Here is a 19699-nt window from a genome sequence, read left to right on the forward strand (position 1 = left end):
CCACAAAGTCATCCAAAAATAACTCATGAAGTGAACATCCCTATCAGACACTATGGTTTTGGGAAGACCATAAAGTTTGACAATCTCATTAAAGTAGAGCTTTGCAATCTTAAAAGCATCAGAGGTCTGAGAACATGTAGGAAATAGCCATCTTAGAGAAGCGATCAACAACTACTAGAATAGAATCATGCTTCCTAAAGGTGCAGGGCAAACCTAACACAAAGTCCATACTCATATCCTGCCACAGGCGATTTGGCACAGGTAAAGGCGTATAAAAGCCAGTGTTTTGCTTGCGATGTTTGGCTAGTTGACATGTACGACACTGATCAACTATCTTAGCAACGCCCCTTTTAAGACTAGGCCAATAGAATTGACATTCCACTTCCTCAATTGTTTTGTCTCGGCCAAAATGACATGTAAGGCCTCCCACATGTATCTCCCAAACTAGGAAATCTCTCACGGAAGACCGAGGGATACATAGGAGTACTTTTGCTTAACATCATTCAACTTCTCACTAAAATAAGCAATTGGGTGGCACTCCTGACTCAGTGTTCCCCCTATTCCAATACCTGAGGCATCACATTCCACTTCAAAAGGCTTGGTAAAATCAAGGAAACGCATTGAAAGCCTTAGCAACAGCTTTTGTCCAAATAAACTCCTCTTGTTTCATGCAGTCAGTGATGGGTGACATAATGGTACTAAACCCATTGATGAATTGGCGATAAAAGGAAATGAGCCCATGAAAGCTTCAAATTTCATGGATATTTTTGGGCTTGGGCCAATCCACAATCGCTTGAACCTTTTAGGGGTCGACAGAAACTCCTTCTGAGGATACTATGAAACCTAGGAAGATGACTTTATCAGTAAAGAAAGAGCACTTCTTGAGGTTGCCATATAAACTCTCCTTCGTAAGGGTAGTACAAACTTGAGTTAGGAGGTCTAAGTGTTGTTCCATAGATTTGCTATAAATGTGGATATCATCAAAGTACACAACCAAGAATTTCCCCATAAAAGGCTTGAGCACTTGAGTCATCACTCTCATAAAGGTATTAGGAGCATTGGACAATCCAAAAGGCATGACTAGCCACTCATATAAACCATCTTTCGTTTTGAAGGCAGTATTCCACTCATCACCAAGACGAACCCTAATTTGATGATATCTGCTTTTCAAGTCTATCTTTGAGAAGGTTGTTGCCCTAGCCATCATATCCAACATGTCATCCAATCGAGGGATAGGGAAACGATATTTCACAGTGATCTTGTTGATGTCATGACTATCAACACACATCCTCCAAGTTCCATCTTATTTTGGAGTCAAGAGTGCAGGGATTGCACTAGGACTCGTACTTTCACAAACAAAACCCTTTCTAAGTAGTTCTTCTACTTGCCTTTGTAACTCGGCATGCTCTGTAAGGTTCATTCTATACTGAGGCAAGTTTGGTAGGGTCGCTTCGGGCACAAAATCTATGGCGTGTTGTATGTCACACATGGGTGGTAAATGATCGAGGAGTTCCTCAAGGAAAACATCCTTAAATTCTTGGAGCACTAACTTCACTTCTTCAGGTTGCTCCTCATGGGCCTCTCCATGAAGATCCTTAGCAACTAAGGCAAACATAATGGATCTTGAACTGCTACCCTTTCAAATGCCTTTAGGCTAATGATGTTCAAGCCTTTTGCCTTTGGTTCTTCTTTCTTCTTGCTCATGTCGATTGGCTTGGGTTTCAAATGATTGAGCACAATTTTCTTACCTTTAAACATAAATGAGCAAGAATTAGATCACCTATGAAGGGTGACATCCAAATCATAAAGCCAAGGTCTACCTAAGATAATATGCCCTACGTCCATGGGAATTACGTCACTCCATATTTCAGCCTTGTAGGTGAGGAATTGAAGTGGGACAACACATCTTTCTTTTATGGCTATGGAGGAAGTATCTACCCAAGAAACTTTATATGGGTTAGGGCGTGGGATCAATTTCAAGCCTAGGTAGGAAACAATGTTAGAGGACACTGCATTAATACAACTCCTACTATCTATAATAACCTTGCAAGTTATGTCTCCACACTTGGTGTAAGTTTGGAAGATGGCACTCCTTCGCCAATCATCAGTGTCTCTCTGTTCTGCCAAAGCACACCTAACCATATTCACTATAGGGACACCAAAGATGTCCTTGAAATCATCAACCTGGGGAGAGATGGCTCTAATACACGCAAGGTAGCTAGGATCATCTTCCCATTCTACCTCAACATCTTGGATTTCTTCAACATTTGGGTCATACACAAGCTCCTTAACATCTTCTACCTTTTTACCATCCTTTTGAATTACAAGGGTTCTAAAGGGACATCTAGCTGGAATATGTCCAACCTCATTGAATTTGAAATATTAGAGGTGAGAACCTAATCTTGAAGGCTCATTGACCACACCTTTTCCCTTGTCCCCTTTTTCTATTGGGGTGCTATTGGGGTTAACCTTAAGAGGGGGTAAGGCAAGTCTAGATTTGCTACCAAAAGGTTGAGGGTTGGTAGGGACACTCTGGAGCTCAGAACGTCGCCAAAAGATAAATTTGGATGCTAATTCACAATTCCTAGCAAGGTCATATGCTTCTACTAAGGTAGTGGCTCCTTGGGTGATAATCTTGCCTAGTAGGTTAGCATTTAAACATTTCTTGAACCTATTGAGTGTGACAACGTCTTCCTTGACTATTCTAATTCACCTCTTGAATTCCTTGAATTTCTCTATATATTCAGCCACAGGAGTAGTGCCTTGCTTTAGGCGATCCCATTCCTCAAAGAGGGAGCTCCTATAAGTTGGAGCAAGATAATTCCTCAAGAGTGCATCCTTCATCTCAAGCCAATCAGTAACAGGGGGTTCACATCGTCGCCTAAGGGTATCCTTAAGGTCCTCCTAGAAAAGGTCAGCTCTTCCAATTAACTTCATCCTGGCATACCTCACTTTCTTATTCTCAGCCCAATGGTAATAGTCAAAGAATTTCTCCATATGACGTAACCAATCAGTGAACCCATGGTTCTAGGCAACCATCAAAGGTGGGTGCTTCTATCTTTTCCTTGGACAACCTATCATCATAATCCCTGGGGCCATTGTGATTATAGTGATCATATTCAAAGTTTGAAGCCCTATTAAAGAACCGTGGTTATTTTGCCTAAGCATGTTATCTCCTTCATGGTTAATAGTCTCTTTTTGAGATGCTTCAACTCGCTCTACCCTTTCCAGTAAAGCATGGACAGTTTTTGCTAGGCTTTCCATGGTTTTCTTTAAGAAGGACTTAGGCTTAGAAGTGGATTGATGTTCAGGGTTTGACATGATGCGACCACTATGTAGATGCATGCATGCGACCACAACCCTCACAAAACCAATGATGATCTCTGACCTCTACATTAAAACCACAAGTCATTGTCACTTAAAATCAAAACTGCTAGCCCTCTTTGTTGGTTGTAGCCAACTCATATAGGTTAGGGTGAGATGGGACAACATGATGGGGTTGGACCAAGGAAGATGATATTGTACTGTACCAACCGGTATAGCTAATATTTTCCGTGTTGGTACCCAATCCAGTACATGTATACCTCTATTTTGTCTCACTTTAGATACTAGATCATTTCGGCTTGTACCAGCCATTCTGGCCAATTTCGGCTATTTCGGTCGAAAAGTACATTTCAGCTAGGAATACAATCTTTAGAACATACCAAAAAAAAAAAAAAAAAACAAAAAAACAAAAAACAAAAACAAAAACAAAAAAACAAGCAACTCCATGGACACCAATCCACCCCCCCCCCCCAAAAAAAAAAAAAAAGAGGAGTAGGGGCACAAATCATAGCCCTTACCAGATGAAATTTGGTCTCATCTCCCAAGCCACCCCATAAGAAATTTCATTGAAGTTGTTCCATTCCATATGCCAATTCTCATGTATTAGAGCTTTCACATCCAAGTGTCTAAAAAAAAATACTCATATTACCATCTAAAAAGCTACTTTATTTGTATTAACAACCCATTATACAATTCACACTACATCCCAACTCTTATTTTCAAATACAACTAACGCTATTTATTTATTTATTCATTTTTCTCTCTTCCTCTGAAGCAACCTAGCCATATCAAAACCCCATCAACCCACCGCCACAAGCACAGGTCAAAATGATCTGCCACCACTAGATTGGGACCCAAAACAAATCCACCCAACCCAACCCAAGCCCAAATCAATCAAACTACCATTGTGACCCTTGCAAATCCATAGCCTAGAGCAAGAAACAAATACAATCTAATCAAGAACTAAAGGAAATAGAGACTAAGAATTCAGATAAAGAAATACAATTTGTACACCTCCAAATACAAGCCCAATGAAACAGAGTACCAAAGAGGAGATTTTAGGTGATCTAATGTTCTCTCATTTTCTTCAAAAATGTGGATATTGCATTCCTGCCAAACTAACTACATTAAACATGTTGGGACCATATTCCAAATGGTTGAAAGATGCTTTCTAAACCAGTTTCTCCAAATAAAGAAAAAGAGCTAATTGACCTCGGTATTACCCACTAGATCCCAAACACTACAAAAGTTTCACCCAGTAAGATGTGAGAAAACTTACAATGAAGAAGAAGGTGATCCATTGATTCCCCATTGCAGCAGCATAAACAACACCTATTAACCAGGGACTGAACAAATCATTGGAACCCATGAGCTCCACTGCCCAACCCAAAACAAATCAAAACCATGAGCTGCACAACAAACCAAACCCACCGTGATCCATACCCACGCATGCTGATCTCCACCGCCTAGGCCGAGGTTGGCCATGCCAGATCCACTGCTTGGGCCAAGTTGGCCATGGTCAAAGAGAGGGATGAGAGAGAGAAGAGAGAGACGAGGTGAGAGAGGCAGAGTGTGAGAGAGAAGAGAGAAGAGAGAGGTAAGATGAGAGAGGCAGATGAGTTGAGAGTGAGGAGAGAGGAGAGATAAAGTTAGAATAAAATATTATTTTTTAATTTTACAAACTTGCTACAATAATTGTTATATTTAAGATGTTGCAGTAGCAAGTTGGTAAATTTTTTTAACAATAGATACCCGGGTAAAGCCAGTTTTAGGTATTTGTGGGTGTAAAATAACAATTTAGGGAGGTTTTACACCCCCAATGTGAATGCTCTTACATCATATTATTATTTTTATATTAATTTTGCATATATTGGGAAATAATTCTAAGGAGTAAGTGATCGAGTCTGGTACAATCTAGGAATATGTAATAATGATCATCTTTCTCCTAATCTTGAAAGGTTCATTTCGACTAGGGAATTCATCAAAGGGATTTGGATTTTGACCTTAAGTCCAAAATGGTTTTAAAGAGGTATAAAAGATAACACTTGAAAATATTTGGCATGGATAGATCCTTTTAAATTAGATTGAAGGTGTTGTTTTAAATTCGTTCCCCTAGTTGGAGTGCAATCTTGGACCCTGTCTCCATATTGCTGATCTTCTTTCTTGCAAACTTTGGGTAGCAAATTCTTTTGTTCTTTTGTGTTTCCCTTTATTTATTTATTTATACATTTGTTACTCAATGGGACAGTATGGTATCTCACCTGAAAGGTTTCAAGAGAACCAGAATTTATCCAGCTTTTTTAAGGTCCTGACAACCAGCACGGATGAAGATAACAAGGTACTGAATGTATTTGCGCTATTTTATCTTAGATCGATTCACAAAGTCACATTAAATATTTGACTACATTCACCTCTTCGTATTATTTTTATCCTCTTAAATCATTCTGAATCAAGTGGTAATAATTATATCAGGTCTATGTCTCTACAGTACATTCACACAACTATCCCATGACTGCCTTTCAATGGCATCCAGAGGTACTATTATATTATGTGTCCCATAATCTTATTACGTGTGATTGTTAAGTTGCGAGATTGTCAGAATTTGAACCAGAACTCATTGGCCTCTACAATAGTCTAATTTAGATGAAGTGGATGTGTATAGCCTACACAGTCTAATTTAGATGAAGTGGATATGTACAGCCTACAGGCGAGTGTGATTCAAGTTTTTGAATGGAACTCAATTTCTTTCCCCTCAACTTGTTTCTTGATTCAGTATACAAAAATGAATTGAGAATAATATTTCTGTTTTTCCCTATTAGAAGGGGGAAAAACATGACACCACAACCAATTGGGGGATTTTGTATCAAGTAATGGCTATTTTATGAAAGGTTTGAAATCAGGAACACTACGTTTTCCCTTTCATAAGAATGGTTTATTACTTCTTTTCATATCAATTTTTGTGTCCAAATAGTGATTGTTGTAGGTGGGTCCTAGTCCTACCTCATTATGCAAACTAGTAAATCACCAATTATCTTAAGAGCTTAAGTAGTTAGGAATATGTTGAATTTAATTATTTTACCATAATTCTAACACCCACCTCATTCGTGGGCCCAAATTTTCCCATAAAAAGTGAGGTTCAATATGTGTGGATTTTAACATTTTAAATGGGAGGTAGAGTGGAGATAGCGATTGAACTTATGCTTTCCTGCTCTAATACCATGATAAATCACTGATTATCCCCAAAGCTTAAGATGTTAGAAAATGGTGAATTTAATTATTTCACCATAATTCTAACACAAGCATTAAGGAAATGGGAGCAAGTGTTATCCTGCAAGTGATAAAATTTTAGCGTTGAATATATTTTGCACTTAAAACAATTGGTTGGGTGCTATATCGCATGTATGTCTTGGTCAACTAATGTGTACTGTGTTACAGCTTTGATAAACTGCAATTAAGTCGCAAACTGATCTTTATCTACACCTCCACTTCTCTCTCTCTCTCTCTCTCTCTCTCTCTATATATATATATATATGCAGTGGTCTTATTTCATACATGAGATGATTGATTATATACACTGCAGAAAAACGCTTTTGAATGGGGCTTATCAATGATTCCACACTCAGAGGAAGCAGTTCAGGTGACGCAGCATGTTGCAAACTTTTTGGTCAGGTTAGTCCATGTGACTTAATGTGTCTAAAACCTAGCCGTTTAAAATAATTGAAAATCAAGGTTTAACAAGTAACAGAGGTAACTTTTCACGTTATTAAGTAAACTTGATTTTGAATGGGGGAGGGGTTGTCTCCTTATAAATGGGATTTAGCTATTGCTATATAAACTTCTTCCAACCATATGCAAGGTTACTTCTAGTTCATGATGCAGGTGAAGTAGCCTGTTGCAAACTTCTATCTATTGTTGTTACTTGTGAAACCTTGATTTTGTTGAGGGAAAAATGTGTCTTGGCTTTTTAAATTTAACCCTTAGGCATAAAATAATATTACATAGTGATATTACCGTTTTGTCCCTAGCTTATACCCATAATACTTCCCCTCAAATTGGAGATTATATATCATACAATCGCAGCTTGTTACATAATAAACCCAAACAAGTATTACATAAAACTTTGGTAAACATATCAGCAATTTGGACTCTTGTCGAAACATATTGAGTAGCAATTACACCATATGTGGGTTGTGGTTGGTGGGGTTAATGACAAATAAAGGTATGCTCTGATACCATGTTGAGGGGAAGACATGTCTTGAGTTTTTTAACTTAAAGGAGTACATAGTGATATTACTGTTTTGCCCCTAACTTATACCCATAACATGAATTATATAAGATGTCTAGTTTTTAGACTTAATTTTAATTAGTAATTTAGACATGCCTATTTATTTTTTTAATTCACATATTTATTTGTTGATTTCTTAAATTAATTTATATATTTTTTGTTGGACCCTATGATTAGACCACCTATCTAGCAAGATCTAGCAAGACAGACCACTGATACCCCCACCCCACCTTTCCAATCCTCTAACCTCTTTACACATCCACCACCACAACAATAAAGTCTTAGTCCCAAAATTTTGGGGTTGATTATGGATTCTCAACAAATTAGTTAGAATCGGTCACATATATTCTATCTCATATTCTATTGCTTTCTTAATTTACTTGTCCTTTTATATTACTTCTATTAATGTTATTTTTGGTATTCTTCTACCTTTTTGCATTCTCTCAACTTGGATCAACTCACTTTTTTTTAGTGGTGCATTAATTGCTCTTCTCTAAACATGACCAAACTATCTAAAGCAGTTTTTTCTCATATTTTTATCCATAGTGGCTACTCCCATCTTTAAGAGGATTTCTTCATTTTAAATTTGTACCTAATGAAGTATATGTCCATCTCTTAAGTTAAAAATGAAACTACATATTTTAAAAGTTTGGTAGAAATATTGATCAAACACACTTCAAGCAGTTCCCCTAAGGTTGTCAAAATTGAGATTTTACATAGGATGGTGGAAGGAAGGTGAGATCATAGATTGTAAGATCTTACACAAAAAATACATAGATAATGGCATTGTATGTTGAATAATCATATCAATTATGAATTCATCCATTAAAAAAAAAAATTGTATCAATATGATGTAATTTGTATATCACACATCGTTAGATCTATTCTAACAAAGCTGATATACTTAATTTTGAACAGAATTTATCCAAAACGTTAAGTAAATGTTTAGTCTAGGAAGCACCTGCACGGATATGGGTGCGGGTGCGGTGTGGCGACACTAAAATTTTTGAAAAAGTAAGACACGGGTACGGCGAGATACATTTATTAATTAATTATTATATATATATATTTTTTTTTTATTTTTTGTATATTGTTAAACATTTTTTTTTTCATATAATGTCAAATATATATCAATTTAAGAGCAATAATGTATAATAAAGTGAATATATAACTATTTAATGATGTTTAGAAATTAAAATATAAAATTAAAAAAAAAGAAAGGCATGAGTTAAAACAGTAATATAGACTTGATAATGAAATAAATGGCGTGTCTAATTCATATATCAAATTGGACTTGGGAGAAGGGTCCAAGACTTAATAATTTAATATAATTTTTTTAAAAATTAAATAAAATGAGTATATTGTTATTAACTAAAATTGGGGTCCTTCTATACGAGGAACTTTCTTGGAAATACACTTTTCCCATTTCCCATGCCCATCCACATGATTTGCACTTCATCCTAGTAAATTTTTTTACTTTTGTCATCTCACTCACCTACCTCTCTCGTTATTCTTCTTCTTTCTTTCTCACAGTCTGCTCTCTTCTGGCTCTTCTTCTTCTTTTTTTCCTCTCTCACACAGCCTGCCTCTTCATCATCTGGTCAGTTCTTCATTTATTTTTTTGCTGTGGGGGCTCACTTCATCTTGTTCAGTTGTTCTTCATCTCATTCCTCTCTCTCCATTTTTTATTTATTTATTTATTTTTCCTGTTGAGTTTGTTCATAACCTCAGTACAAAGTGCATACCAGCCGGATCTTTGATTTCAGCCGGTATTGACTGAAATTGTATGAAACTTCCAAAACGACTTGGATCTTTAATCTGCGTTCAGGTGTCCCGGTTGTATCAGATTAAAAACAAAAATTGTGTGGGATGCGCATGCAGCTGCATCCAGTAAGCTTAGCGTATAGCCTTTATAGAATAAAGTTAAAGATTAAAAGGGGGAAAAAAAAAAGTGGCACCCTAACAAGGAAAATTTAAAACCTGGCAGCTTCATATCCACTTAACATTAATATCTCAGACTTTGCAAATTAATGTTTTCATCTTCTCTGTTTTACCTCTTGAAGCATAAATGGCTAAGCTTAAAGCGTAACTACCTCAAAGATTGTCACCTTTTGATCTTTATCACTCTTAAAACACATGTATTATTGTTGTGGACTTGTGGATTTGGTTTTTGGTTATGAAAGCTCGGAAATATGTTGAAAACACAAAAGTTGTTTAGACCCCCAAATTAAAGTTATAGCTGTTTAGACAAGGGGATCCGCTATCTCCTATGTTGTTTTTGATTTTGATGGAGGTGTTTAGTAGGATGTTGAGAAGAGTGGAGGGAGCTGGCTTGATCCATGGTTTTAAAGTTGAGGGTAGGAGAGGTGGTGGGGAATGTGTTTCACTTCTTTTGTTTGCAGACAATACTATCCTATTTTGTGATGCAGATGTAGAGCAAATTCTTCATATTCGGTTGTTGTTACTCAGTTTTCAGGTGATAATAGGTTTGAAGGTAAATGTGCACAAAAGTGAAATGGTTCCAATTGGGGAGGTTGGTGATGTGCATGCCCTAGTAGAAATTTTGGGTTGTAGAGTTGGAAGTTGGAACTTTGCCTATGTCTTATCTTGGCATGCCGTTGGGGGCTTCGCATAATTTCCCTTCAATTTGGAATCCTATTTTGGAAAAAATTGAACGGAAATTAGCCGGGTGGAAGATGTATTTGTCTAAGGGGGGTCGTTTGATGTTACTCAAGAGTATGTTATCTAGCCTTCCTACCTATTTTCTATCTCTATTCACCATTCCTACTTATGTGGCTAATAAGATTGAAAAGTTGCAAAGAGACTTTCTATAGGGTGATAGCAAGATTCATCTGGTAGGTTGGGATAAAGTTTGTGCGCCTATAGCTAATGGTGGTTTGGGAATAAGGAAAATTACTACTTTCAATAGGGCCTTATTGGGGAAATGGCTGTGGCGGTTTGGGAAGGAAGAGGGTCGGTTATGGAGGAGGGTGGTAGCTTCAAAATATGGGGAAGAATAGGGGGGATAGACCTCAAAGCTAGGTAGGGGAGTTCATGGGTGTGGTTTGTGGAGAGGTATTCGCATGGGATGGGAGGATTTTAGCAAGAATTGTCAGTTTGTTGTTGGGTTGGGGAATAGAGTGAGATTTTGGCAGGATGGGTGGTATGGGGATCAACCTTTCCAAGTGGCTTTCCCAAGGCTGTATGGTATTGTTATTGATAAGGAGGCATTTGTAGAAGCTTCTTTGTCAAGGCAGGGGGCGAAGGATAGAAGATTTTGGGATGTTCGTTTTATTTGAGAATTTAATGATTGGGAGATGGATGAAGGGCTGCATTTTCTTCTTATATTGGGAGCTAATATTCCTCCAATGGATGTTAGAGACCGGATGAGATGGAAGTTGAAGCCTAATGGGGAGTTTGACATTCGGTCGTATTATAACAAATTGCGAGATTCTCCCTCAATTGTCTTTCCTTGGAAAGGAATATGGAAAGTAAAGGCCCCTAGGTGAGTTTCTTTTTTTGTTTGGTGTGCAGCTTGGAATAAGATCCTAATGGATGATAACTTGAGAAGATTGAGGGGATTGGATTTTGTAGACTGGTGCATTATGTGCCGGCATTGTGGAGAGACGGTAAACCACTTACTTCTTCATTGTGAGATGGTTTATCGGTTGTGGAGCTTTGTCTTAGTAATTTTTGGTTTGTCTTGGGTTATGCGTAGATCGATCTCAGATTTGCTTTTTTGCTGGTGGAATTAGTTGGAAAAGCATTCGTCTCAGATTTGGAACTTAGTTCCGTTGTGTATCCTATGGTGTATTTGGAAGGAACAGAATCAGAGGACTTTTGAAGATTTGGATAGTTCCGGTGTTCAGATGATTGCCTCTTTTAGTGGGACTCTTTTTGATTGGTCTCGGGCTTGGAGACTCACGACTAGTGATTCTCTCTTCTCTTTTCTTAGCTCTCTTTCTCTTTTGTAATTTATCTGTTGTTTAATTTTCTTTTTTGTTTTTTCAGTTTTCTTCTTGTATTTCCTAGGTTTGCTCTATGTTTTTCATGCATAGAGTAGACTTTCGTATATATAACATTCTTACTTATCAAAAAAAAAAAGTTACAACTCGATTGATTTTACACTAACTTAATACTAAGTGCAAAATAGTGTAAAAGCGAACGGATAAACAAACAAGCTACTTTAATCCATAAACAAAGCAACACAGCAGTAAAATGGAATGTAAAAAAGTAGGGAAGAAAGATGCAAATACAAGATAACAAGCTGATGTGTTATCGAAAAGGAAACCGAAAAACTCGACAAAAAACCTCTCCGCCGCCTTCCAAGCTGTAATAATCCACTAGATAATTAGTTGGGATACATGGGTTAGCAAGAGACCTTCTAAGCTTAATCTACCCGATGTACCTAAGCCCTCCAAACTCCTACTCCAACAAGGCTTCTCGGAGCCGTGTCTTGTCTAGTTCTCTGGATCCTGCAACAAGCTCCATGTTGCATCTACCATCCTTGGCTTCTTTCAATACTTCCCAGCAACAACAAAACTTCACTTGACACTCTGAAAGGTTGTGATAAGTGTTTGAGCTATCAACCTTTCAATGGTATGGGAATGTGATACATGGGTTAGCAAGAGACTCTCTAAGCCTAATTTACCCGATGTACTTAAGTCCTCCAAACTCCTACTTTAACAAGGCTTCTCAGAACTGTGTCTTGTTTAGTTCTCCGGATCCCGCAACAAACTCCATATTGCATTTGCTATCTTTGGCTTCTTTCAATACTTCCCAGCAACACCAAAACTTCACTTGACACTCTGAAAGGGTGTGGTAAGTGTTTGGATTATCAACCTCTCAATGGTATGGAAATGGAGAGGTAGGAGTTAAGGAAATTCCACAAACAAATGTATAGAGGATTGTGAGTATAACAATCTCTAACTCTGAAGGTGTTTAGCTAGGGTTTTCTCTCAGAAGCACTTCTCAACATTTGTGGGTAATGTGGGTATATATAGTGTAGGCACAGAAAGTGTGTATCAGAATGGACAGGCTGGCAGAACAAAATATCTCGCAGGTGTTTCGCGGGAAGGCCTTACTCGTAAGATACTCGCAAAACACAGCTATCTCCATTCTGGCTTGACTCTTCGCATTCCAGCATGTGCAAGCCATATGAGTCACTTCGCGGGATACTTAGTCACGAGCTATCCGCGAAAACTTTTCAGTCTTCAATTGCTTGAGTCTTCACACTCTCTCTCTATATCACACAACCCTTACAATCAAATCCCAAAATAAATACAGGGATAGTTGTAAATAACAACTTTACAGGTTATACCCTTTGTCTTGTAAAATTTGTCTTTCTTCTCATATATTCAAAGCAACATGAAGACTCTCTCTCTTAAACACATAGGTATCATTGTTGTGGACTTGTGGATTTGGTTTTTGGTTATACCCTTTGTCTTGTAAAAAAATTCTCTCCTTCTTCTCATATATTCATAGTAACAACAAGAAGACTAAGTGTATGTCTCTTTCTTTTTCATTTGGACCCAAGTATGCTTCTATTAGACAATATAAATGGCCAAAAACTAGGATTGTGTAGGATCATATGATCTTGTCAATCCTTGAACGTGAATTGAAAGTGAAGGATCCATATCGTATTGGGCGTGTGAGATCATAGGATCGTATGATCCTACGATCTGGTTTGCAATTTTGAAAACCATGGTTTCCCTCTTTTCTTTTTAAATTTTGTTCCACTCCTACAAATGTGCAATGGTTGTGGAGTTGGTGGGAATTTGTTTTGGTGGTGCTTGAGGTGATGGGGGAGAATGGTGAATGATATGTTGCAATGCTGGAGGAGAAAACTAAATTAATTTTGAAACGGGACACGGATTGTATTCCTTTAGCCCTCGTTTGGGAGGAGGGAAAGGAATGGAATGGAAATGAATTAAAAGAATAATTTTATAATATTTTTTCCTTCCCTTTTTTGGGAGTTTTAATAGAGGGAATTGACTTGTTTTGAGAGTTTTAAGTGGAAGAGAATGGAATGGTTAAAAGGGAACACTTATTTCTCTCTATTCTCTTAAAATCTCAAATTTTTATTCCCCCTAAAATTGGAAGAAATGAGAGGGAATGAAATTAGATTTAATGAATTTTTTACCAAAAGTCCCAAAATACCCCTATATATTCAATCCTTTTATTTTAAAATAGGAGTTTAATAGTAATATTGTCATAAAATAATTTCATTTCATTCCCTCTATGTTACTCCCAAACAAGATTACTTACATTTCATTCATTTTCATTTCTTTATTTTAAAACATCCAATCATGGTTACTTAATTCCATTCCATTTCATTCTTTTCCATTCATTTCCTTTGCTTAAATACACTATTCCATTCTATTCATTTTCATTCTCTTATGATCATTCCATTCCCTTATGAACTCCCAAACGAAGCCAATGCATTATGTTGAACATTTGGAGGGAGAGAAACAAGCAAACATTTAAGGGGCAAAAACTTTATGTGGAGGGAATAAAATTAGGTTTTGTTAGTTCTTTATTTTCTTGGGCATCACTAGATAATTGTAGGCCCCTACTACTTGTGATGTTTTGGATTCTTTGTTTTGACGTATTTGTTCTGTAGGGGCAGTTGAGCATATAGCTTGTATACTTAAACTGCCTCCCTGAATCTTTGTATATTTTTTTCCATACTTAATACAATTACTTTTCACCTATAAAAAATATGTTACTTATCAGTCTTTTGTTTCCTTTTAAAAAAAAGTCATTGTTTCCTTTTATTTTATTTTTTCTAGTCTTCTTTGTTGTCTTGGATGCCCAAGATTATCTCAACTTTGCATATTGGGGGTGATGTGCAACTTTATCCCCAAGTTCATACTTCAACCCTTGTCTTACAAGATCTATAATAACTAAGGTTACTATGAGTCTTGCTTGCTTTATTCCTACTTCTTTGATCACCCTTCCATTCATAATTACTTTGATGGTTCCAACTGGGGGAGATATAATTGTTTCGGCAGCATCCCTTATATGGAGTTGGCTTGTACTACCCAACCTTTAAAAGACCATTGGTATATTCTTAAATCACTTGGTATGAAATTAATTTGAAATTTGTGTAGCAAAAACAGTCGTGTAAATTTAAAAATTTTGATAATTAATATTCACAAGGTAATTAAAAAATAATTCATAAGGTGATTAAGACCTTGAAAGAATTATTCAGAGCATGAAGAAATCTGGTTGAATTGATTATTTGAGAAACTCTGGAATGTGAAGTTGGTAATATATTTGGTAACTTGGAAAAATTTGTTTAAGTTTTCCCAAATACAAAGAGATGGGTTGCTTCTAGAGTCTAAGCTCCCAAAGCACAAAATCTGGTCAGTGCTCAGGCCTATGAGATTTGCCTTAGATTCAAGAATGGAAAAGCAAAGATGATTTTTAAACCTGGGCTGCTCCTTGCCTACACAGTAGAATAAAACCAAAAATAAATAAATAAATAAATAATAATGATAATAATAATAATAATAATAATAAATAAAAATAAAAATAAGAAGAATAAAAAAAAATCCTCTTCATATGCCATATCTGCATCTGTGCATATTACCAGTCTTATTTATTTGACATTTTATCAAAAACTACTCTCCTGCTTTACAAAATCTAAATATTTTCAGAAAACCCATATGTTTCTATTATTGTTTGTGTATGGTATTCCAAATTTCTGTTCTATTGTTTCTATTTTCTCGGTCTTGTCATGTGCAATATTTGGTACAAGTTAGTAACACATGCAATGCACTAGAAAATTTAACATAATATGATTTCTTCTCATTTAATTTTTGTTAAATATGACATTTGATAAGCCTCTTATGCAGTGAGGGAAACGTCTTAATTTACTCTTTCCTCTCTCTTAGACAATGCCTGGCTACCTAGAATAAGCCATAAACGAGGCCCGACTACCTCAGATTAGCCGGAGAATATCTTATTTTGAGAGGAGGGGAGTTCGCAGTTTTTACGTTGAAGCCAAACTCTGAACTTGTGGTGGAAGAGGGGGAACCTTCTTTGAATTGCATATCTTTGAGAGGGGTAAGTAATATTCGAGATCTGTATGTATGGGAAAAAATGTAGGCTAATGGTTACTATCTAGTATAGAGAAAATGATGTTAGTAGGCAATCACAAACAATTCCTTACATTCAGAGAGGGCGATATTGCGTATACATTTCAGAGGTGCTTAAATGCTTTTCAAAGGTATATTGATGTGATTGAACTTAAGGCTTGAGGACGTTAGAGGTTAGTGCTTATTCCAAAAGGTAGATGCGTGGGTGGAGGGGTTTTGGGTTTAAGTTGCAAAGTTTATTAAAACCTAGCAAGCATGCTTTGGGGGAATCACGTGTATATATACTTTGCACAATCAACATAAGGCCAAGGTGCATGCTTCTCGCTCTTTTGTAGCGTGGCGAAAGGGGAGAAGAGCAAAGATGTGGTGGTAACTGTCCCTGGGCCTAATGCAATAGATAAGGGGAAACAACGTTTACGGGCAGAAGCTCCTTCAATGTTGATGGTGTAGAAGCTGAAACCAAAACAAGCTGTGTGTGGTGTGAATGATAGGATCTAGCAGGGTCTAAGGCTTCAGATGGTCATGGGTGACAATGCTCGGAAATCTCAATGAATTAATTCTCACTCAAAATTAACGGAATCTATTCAAATAAGACTTCCGTTACATTTTGATTCAAAAAAAAAAAAAAAAAAAATCATGGGAATCCCAAATTTTAAGGAGGGGCTTAACGGTTGTGTTCAACAAGGGAAGAGGCAGGTACTATGGGGTTTCCATAACTATCAACACACTAATTTGCAACCAAAACTGAATCCAAAATCTGATGCCACAAAAGCATTTTAAGATTTAGAAATGAGGCCATCTAACACCCCTCTCAAATGATATGCCAATACCTTGGCCAAGATCTTATAGACACCACTTACCAAAATTATTAGACTAAAATCTCTTATATTAGATAGAGGCTTTATGTGTCTTCGGAATAGGTGCAATAAAGAAGCATTCATGGGCTTCTCAAATTTACCATATTCGTGAAACTCCTCAAAGAAAGCTAAAATATCACTCTCCACAACCCTTCAGCAATGATGGAAAAAGGTCATCGTGAAACCCATCTGGTCTCAGAGCTTTATCCCTCTCCATATTACCCACAACTTGTAGAATTTTCTCCTTTTCAAATCTCTGTTGAAGCAACCCATTCTCCACTACCCCATTATTATCAAAATTCATGTCATCCACCATAGGTCTCCCATATCTCTATCTCCGTTTATAATTTTGATAAAATCCCACCAATTGGTCAATCACCTATGGCTCCTCTTCATACACCACAAAATCAACCTCTAAATTACCCAAATAGTTATTCCTTCTATGGGAATTAGCCATCAGATGGAAAAACTTTCTTATCTCCCTCCTTAAGCCACAGAACTCTAGATTTTGTCTCAACGATATTTCCTCCATCAAAGCCAATTGATTCACTTCTGATGTCACTCTATCCCTTTCCCTCTTCTTCGCTAGTGTGAGCCCATTAATCCCGTTCTTCTCATCTAGCCTAATCAACTACTCCAACTTCTTATTATTCACCCCTACATTTCCAAACTCCCTTATGTTCCACCAATGAATGTCTTCCATTAAAGCCTTCAACTTCTTAGCTAGCACAAAATAGGGCTTACCTTGGGAAGAATATCAACTCCATCAAGATTGTACCCTTTCCACAAACCCATTTGTTTTAACCTCGTATTCTCAAATTTGAAAGGACTTTTCCTCTCACCATTCCTCCTCCTAAAAAAATAGGGCAATGCTCTGAAATTGGATGTTGTAACACCCATTGGATTACATCAGGGAATGGCTCTTCTCAATCTGTGGTCGCTAACCCTATCAATTTTGGGCATCGAAGGTGAATTGGAACCACTCGTCCATGTATAAGTCCCTCACTCAAGAGGTAGGTCAATTAAGTTCAGGCCTTCAATGAAACTCAGAGAACTTTAAAATTGCTTGACTAAATCTGCAACCACCCAATTTCTCACTAGGAAATGTATCACATAAAAGTCCCCTAGACAGCACCAAGGAATACCCCAAGAAACTCTCTAACCAACTCATTCCAAAGCAAATCTCTGTATACCCCTGAACAAGTCCCACGCAAGCCCATCTCTTAAAAATATGATATGCTAAGATTCAAATCAATGGTTTCAATCTATAATCTAATTTAAATTCAAATTAAAAATATATATTAAGATTGTAAGACCTCAAAGGCTTATGTGATATAATATTATGAAGTCAACCAAAAGTCAAACGTTTTTTATTTTATATATAATACTAGTCAACAACTAGTGCAATGCATGAGAAAGTTTAATATATAATATGATATTCTCTCTCTATTATTTTAAAAAAATATGGAATGTCATAATTATGATAGTTATTGTCATTTATTATGAATTTATTTTATTTTATTTTATTTATTTTTTCATGGAATTAAATATTCTACTATTAGGCATATATTATGACTTTTTGTTTATGGCTAAATTTGCCTATATATCCAAGTCCATCCATTTAAAAAAAAAAAATTATGTGTTAAAATTCTACTCGAGTTCAAATATAGAATGAAATTAATTTCAATTACAAAATATATATAAGAGTAATGATGTGTAAAATTGTGAGAGTTCAAAAGTTTGTAGCACAAATATTATGAAGTGAACTAAAAGTGAAACGTTTTTAGTTTCATATATAGATTATAGATAGATTTGCTTTGTGAATTACAAGTGTGGTGGTATGTTATTCCATAGTTTTTTTTTAATAAATTTTTGGGGGTAAATTACTTTTTAAACCTTAGTTTTGGGTGTGTTTCATTTAAACCTTACACTTTCAAAATGTTTCATTTAATTCTCAAATTTTCTAAAACCATTTCATTTTTAAACCTTTGATTTTTGGATATGTTTCATTTAAACCTTACATTTTAAAAATTTTTCATTTAAATTTCATAGTTTCTAACAATAATTCATTAAAACCTTCTTACATGTTTTCTGTTAACCCCATTCAACATCATGTGATTAGTTGGTTTAAACGAAATTATTTAAAATGTTGAGCTTTGAAGAAAACTTACCCAAAACTCTAAAATAAAACTATATAGCGGTTTTAATTAGCTCAACTAATAAAGTGACCTATTGTCAAATAAGACATCTGATATCGAGCATTGCCTAAACAAAAAATCAATTGGTGTCTTGGCCCTCTAGGTTTAAAATGTAATTTATCTTTCACCCCTGAAATTTCCAAATATTCAGTTGAGATGCTGTTATACTTCACATTAGGTTTTGGCTGAAACTGAAATTTGGGTTTTGCATCTTGTGCGTAAAATTGAACAGTTGTTCACACGAGCAATTGAACATAATTCTGTGCTTCTTTACTAAACGTTTGCTCTGAGTGAGTTGAGCATGGTATTTTGGTGCAGTGAGGCAAGGAAGTCATTGAATAGGCCACCTTCTCGAAGAGTGCTCGACAATCTCATATACAATTACAGTCCCACTTATTGTGGGAAGGCTGGGTAAGCCCAATTTTGTGCTGCAAACTGCATTGTATTTCTTTCACGTGGGCATACTAACTTAATTTGATTTTCTGTCTTGACTGTAGGAAGGGATACGATGAAGTTTATATCTTTTCATAACTTCCAAACCAAAATTATAAGGTCATTTATTATGTATGCGTCTTTTGACATATGTGTAGCGTGCATTGTATTTGTTATGAACTTTAAAAGTTGGAAAACGAGACATTGATCATCTTTCCATATATTGAAGACTAATACGTCCCACCGGCCTGCTACATCCTCTAAACTTAATTTGTATTTTTTCTATCACGTATGTGTGTGTGTCTATATATATATATATATATTTTTTTTTTTTCTTTTTGACTAATGAGGTTATCCAGATCTCTTTGGGTATCTAACTATTCCTTCAGTTGTATGCAGTCCTCCCTTACCACATGTACCAGGTTATTACAGGGAATAATGGGTGGCTCCAAAATGTTGGCGAGAGGATTTAAACTTAGGATTTCATAAATATCATGAGAC

At 36.3% G+C, this 19699-nt stretch overlaps 1 protein-coding gene across 1 annotated transcript in view; it reads left to right on the top strand.

Moving 5' to 3' along the window:
- Nucleotides 1-19486, top strand: part of LOC112014043 (gamma-glutamyl hydrolase 2) — a 53438-nt gene extending 33952 nt beyond the window's left edge. Inside the window, exons 6-10 of the mRNA XM_065775967.1 lie at nt 5573-5662; nt 5797-5859; nt 6905-6993; nt 19085-19177; nt 19264-19486. Coding sequence (XP_065632039.1) covers nt 5573-5662; nt 5797-5859; nt 6905-6993; nt 19085-19177; nt 19264-19297 — 369 coding nt within the window. The 3' untranslated portion in view covers nt 19298-19486. The remainder of the gene's footprint in view (nt 1-5572; nt 5663-5796; nt 5860-6904; nt 6994-19084; nt 19178-19263) is intronic.
- Nucleotides 19487-19699: the final 213 nt, after the last annotated feature.

Source organism: Quercus suber, unplaced genomic scaffold (genome assembly GCF_002906115.3).
Source record: "Quercus suber isolate HL8 unplaced genomic scaffold, Cork oak 2.0 scaffold_124, whole genome shotgun sequence".
Taxonomy (NCBI): Eukaryota; Viridiplantae; Streptophyta; class Magnoliopsida; order Fagales; family Fagaceae; genus Quercus; species Quercus suber.